We start from the raw sequence: 5,173 nt of genomic DNA on the forward strand, positions 1-5,173 counted from the left end.
ATACAGCAGCGCAAAACTATCGCGGTTTCGCGGTTTCGCGGTATAGCGGTTACATACGTACCGAATGTGCTCGATGTGTGCAGTGTATCGTGCAGTGGCAGGTAACACAATCGGATTGTTGGCCGATATCGTTATCTTTTGTGGGCCAGATGTGCGCGCTCGGGGAACATCCCCGTCGTCACTCCCGACGATGTGTTCACCGTTGTTACACCTGAATACATTCTACATTCACGTGTGCGTTGTATACGTTTTTACAAACTGCTGTTAGATCCACTTTTACCTCGTCGCCACGATAACAGCCGCGATTCCATCTCGGGCGCTTAGGCAAACTCGTGAAATCTGGCCGTAACTGGTTATGCACATACGCCCAACCGAACAATGTTCGCTCAGCTTGAATTTACCACAGATTTTTGTTCGATATTGCATTCGCGAAACGATACGTGCGGATGCGTGTTATACCGTCTCGTATTGTTGTCTGCGCTAAACGCGTCAATTTCCAGACTTGTTCGATTAACTTGGGAATAGACACCTAATTTTTTTATTTTTTCTATTTTTTTACATAAAAGTCATCTGTGGAGTATCTTTACACCCTAATTAAAGTCACTATTATTAATAACATATTGTATATTATATTAATTGTTTTCCGATATATTGATATTTGAGAACATTACGAATGTGAATTTGTTCTTCTGTCAATTCAATTTTCTGAAAAAAGTATAAATAGAAAACGGATATTAAATGAAATAATTAAGTATAACTTTCGTCGCTGAGGTGCAAAACACCTTAAGCGACTATTCTCACATTAAAATACGATGAAGAACGCGATAGACTTTTCCGATAGCTTATTTAAGCTAACAAATAAAAAATGTTGTACATAATAACATTCGGACGATACAAATTAAAAGCTTCCGTATATTTTTGTTCTATTTCTTAACGAGCGGAATTCGCAAATAAGCAGCGACATTAATTTTAGAGAAGGTGGTAGTAGTAGTAGTTTCGAGGAAGATTTTGATGGATTGAGAAGGGTATTGCACAAAAAAGACATAATTTTCGTTGTTGAGTTTCACTTTCATTTGAACTTTGTTTGAAGTTTCTTTTTTATCTTCTAACATAGAAAGGTACATATTGGATATCGCATCGAATCGTCGCATAAGGCCAACGTGCAAATGCGCTCCTTTCTCACACCACATAACACATTCGATTACTGTACACTTGCATAAATCGTTAATCGTAACGTTACCTTCGCTATTTACAAAATTCGAGACGCACTCTCGATGAAACCGCGCAAAAAGACTGTGTGAGCATACGCCAACTGCTCTTCTTTTAGGTCTCATCTACAATAATCGCATAAGTATAAAGCGTCAATTTTTAATATTGGCATCAGATTGGCTCGAACTTGCGATCTGCGATACAGATTGTACGACTATTGTAGATAAGGCTAGATTAGCTTTAATTGTCTCAGGATCAAGTAACGTCCTTCTCTTGCTATAGCAATAATGACAATCGAATATCTTTTAAACAAACTGTTACAACGATCCTTTTGTTAACAATTCAACGTATATCTCGGAATCAAAATTATTCAACATATATTTTTTTTAATTGTCGATATTATAATAATATTGAATTATAATATTAAAAAAACCAATTCTTTAAAAAAACATTACATTCATGTCGGTTATCTTCTGGTTTTTATCACCAATAGTGAGTGCCAGAGTTTGAAAAGTAATGGTGTTCCTGAAAATGAGACAATCCTAACAAATCCCATCTAGTTATAACTGTATTTTTGTTACGCGTGTTTTATCTGACTATCATATTTCTATAGGACGATATCATTTGTAGTTTCGTCATAAACATTCGCCTTATCAAGAACTTCACAAGCAATATTATTATTGTCTTCCCTTTTAATTCATTCTTTTTCGCGTATATCTTAGATTGGCATGTCCCCAGAAATAACAATGGAATCGATATTGAATCAACGTCGATTCTACGTCAATTTGACGATTTCGACGTCGAATCGACATCGATTCCATTGTCATTTCTCACCGGGTCGTAAGCTGATTCAACAAATTGCAGACAATCGACCGATTCTTTTGTCCTTTCGTTGAAATAAGTGCATTTCAACGAATCGTAGTTCGAAAATCATTGCTTTAGGTGACACACGAATCTGCTTAGCCGAACTAAGACGCGTTTGCATGTTTCACGTTTAACCCTTTTAAAAGACAACGAATCGCAAAAAATATTCAAGACTGAAAAATACGTATTTATTATAATTGTTTTATTATAACACTCTCTATGAAGTTATCATCATGAAAATGAAAATTTAGAAAATTATGATGTTTTTTAGGTTATTATTTTATCTTTAAAGATGCTAGAAAGTTTGCGAATTATCACGTGTTTTTGCCCATTGCTAATGCCAACGTTTCGTGAATCTTACCGTTTACGAAACGTTGGTAAATCTTCTAGCATCTTTAAGGGGATCATATATTTCAAAAATATATCGAATAGTAGCACTCAATCCGAGACGCGTCCGCGGTTCTTCAAACTTTCGGCCTTCGGATTTTTAGGATCCCTTTAAGGGTTTATTTCACCAACCCTGATTAACGCTAATCGATGATTAACTCAATCACTACGATTGCCAAAGTGAGAACTGTTAGAGAACTCTCTCTCTCTCTCTCTCTCTCATGTTCTTGTAATTTCTTTGCTGTTCGCACTTCTGTGAATTGATCGTCGATTAATTTAACCAGAAGTTGGTGAAAGAGATCCTAAAAATTATAAAATTTCTATCTCTGATAAAAATATAGTCCTAATAGCATTCCAGGAGACGTCTTTAGGACGTCTGGTATGTCTTTTGAACATCCTAAAGATATCCCCAAGATGTATCCCGGATAAAATAAGCTATTAGGTGATTATTTTATAGGATTAGTAAATTAGATGGACATTTCAAAAGGGTTAAAATAGCTTCAAAACTAGCTTCTATCATAAATGGCCAAATCCTACATAAACATTCGCCGCTCTCTATCATAAATTCCGTGATACAATGCAATGTTTGTAGCAGTATCTGTCGTAAATTTAAGCATGATCGAAGTATGACAATCTTTCTAAAATTTATTGTCTGGTTGCGTAACTGTAATCGGTATGCAGATGAATTACCATTGTAGGCGTCGCGAGAAATTCTTTGTTACAATAGTATTAAAAATTAAAATTTATTACGATTTCAAAAGCGTAATGTATAATTTTTGTAAAACGACATGTAGTTATCCTATTCTCTAAATTTCTTAGAGTAGAGGAATCTCACTTAAAAAAAAAAAGAAAAAAAAAGATTGAAGATTTGCCATGACAAATATTTTCACTTTTTTGAAGTGAGATTTTACTCTAAAAAATATTGAGAGTACATTTTTCACGAATAAGACTCAATTTAATTCATCCGGTCGTCACTATTTTTGAAAATTGTTTCGCACTCGTGACTCTAATTAACGCATTCTTAATCAATAATCCTTGAATTAATATGCTCATCATCGAAACCGGTGATAATTAGGTTATTTACCCTTAGGTTAACGTCCTCTTCTCTCTCGAACATAGCATCGAGAATAGAAGATATATAAATGGAATATCCTCGCTGTTTCTGTTATGACAGATTTCAATCTTGTTCCCATTGTTCAGATGAAAACACGATTCGTTCAGTCTTCTTTCCGTTTTCTGAGTTTGCCCTCTGTCTGAATAGTCCTAGAAACCAGCTCTACACAGCTACTTAAGTCTGTGTTGCTCTTTGTCGCCATCATTTCGCCATCTTTATCGAGAGCCTTGCTAAGCGCCATAATGTAGGTGCAGGCAATCCTCAATACGGATAGCTTTGACAATTTCTGGTTATTTGAATAGGCAGGTATTGCTCGCCTTAACGTGTCAAAGGCAGCACTGATAGTATGCACTCTAGTTCTTTCTCGAGCGTTCGCTTCTATCCGTCTCTCCCTCGTCATGTTCTTGTAATTTCTTTGTTGGCCGCCCTGATGATGATGTCTCGATGTCATGGGAGTCACTTGATGACTCTGATGAGTCTGATGATTCTGATCGGACGAAGCTATCTGTACTGAGGATTGTAACAAGTGTTCCACCATGTACGATGGCGTCTTGTCGTAGGAGCCACTTACAGCAGGATGCGACGGTACTCTGGATGCCTCGTTTCTCACCACCAAAGATAATGGTTCGTCCTGCAGCCTAGGATGCGGTAAAGAGATCGTGTTCGACGAAGACATTGTTGCTGCTGTTGGTGCCACCGGTTCAAAGAACCTCTGACGAGACTCTCGTCGAGATGTAACAGCCAATCGATTGTGACCGGTAGGATGTTGTAGTCTTCTGAATGATTCGTGCAACCTCTGCGTCGTCTCATCTTGCTGTCTCGTCCTTTCTGTTTCTTCTTCCTCTTTTCCACTGGACAACGTCGTTGTCGTCGTCATCGCAGTTGATGTCGTGGAAGTCGTATTCGTCGACATCGTCATCGACGAAGTTACGATCGTCTCAGATTCATTTTTATAGGAAGAAGGAATCCACGGTCGAAAAGGATTCGATGTGTTCAATGATCTGGTCTCCTCTTGGTCTACTGTTGTCTCCTGGGAAATAGGATCGAACCGTCTCTTCTTCAGCGGTGCTATGATGACTGCAGGTTCTTGAATTTTCCGTGGCTCTGCTAATTTCCGTTTGTTTCTCAACGAAATCGGTATTACCTGCACTTCGACGCTGTCCTCAGATGAAGTAGGCGAATGCAAACTCGATCTACTGTCCTCGTCGGTACTACTGCAAGAGCCATTATCTCTTTCGGAACCCGCCATGACACCGGCTGCAAAATGGAGAAAAGTACATCAGTTTGTGTTGCTTAAAATTGTACTTTAAACGAGACAAATATATATTTGAATATATGTTAGAGAAAGAGAGCACAAATATTCCGAGTGTACAACGTTCAAGCGGACAGATCTAGTTACGAGTATACTATGAGTATTACAATATAAGATAATAATAGAGAAAGAAAGAAATTACTTCCTTAAGTCTCGTCCGTAAACTATGTAATTATGTAATCGTGCTCTATATAAAGCATTCTGAAGGATACGCAGTAGACAGTAACATGCCGATAGATGCGTTTGATTGGTCGATAGACAGTAAAATGCAATGCTGATTGGTCAAA

At 37.6% G+C, this 5,173-nt stretch overlaps 1 protein-coding gene across 1 annotated transcript in view; it reads right to left on the reverse strand.

The window, feature by feature from the left end:
* Positions 1 to 3,431: 3,431 nt before the first annotated feature.
* LOC108748641 overlaps positions 3,432 to 5,173 on the reverse strand; it is a 19,476-nt gene continuing 17,734 nt past the window's right edge. Inside the window, exon 2 of the mRNA XM_018486901.1 lies at positions 3,432 to 4,831. Within this exon, the coding sequence (XP_018342403.1) occupies positions 3,678 to 4,831 (1,154 nt within the window). The 3' untranslated portion in view covers positions 3,432 to 3,677. The remainder of the gene's footprint in view (positions 4,832 to 5,173) is intronic.

The sequence above is a fragment of the Trachymyrmex septentrionalis genome, unplaced genomic scaffold (genome assembly GCF_001594115.1).
Source record: "Trachymyrmex septentrionalis isolate Tsep2-gDNA-1 unplaced genomic scaffold, Tsep1.0 scaffold24, whole genome shotgun sequence".
Taxonomy (NCBI): Eukaryota; Metazoa; Arthropoda; class Insecta; order Hymenoptera; family Formicidae; genus Trachymyrmex; species Trachymyrmex septentrionalis.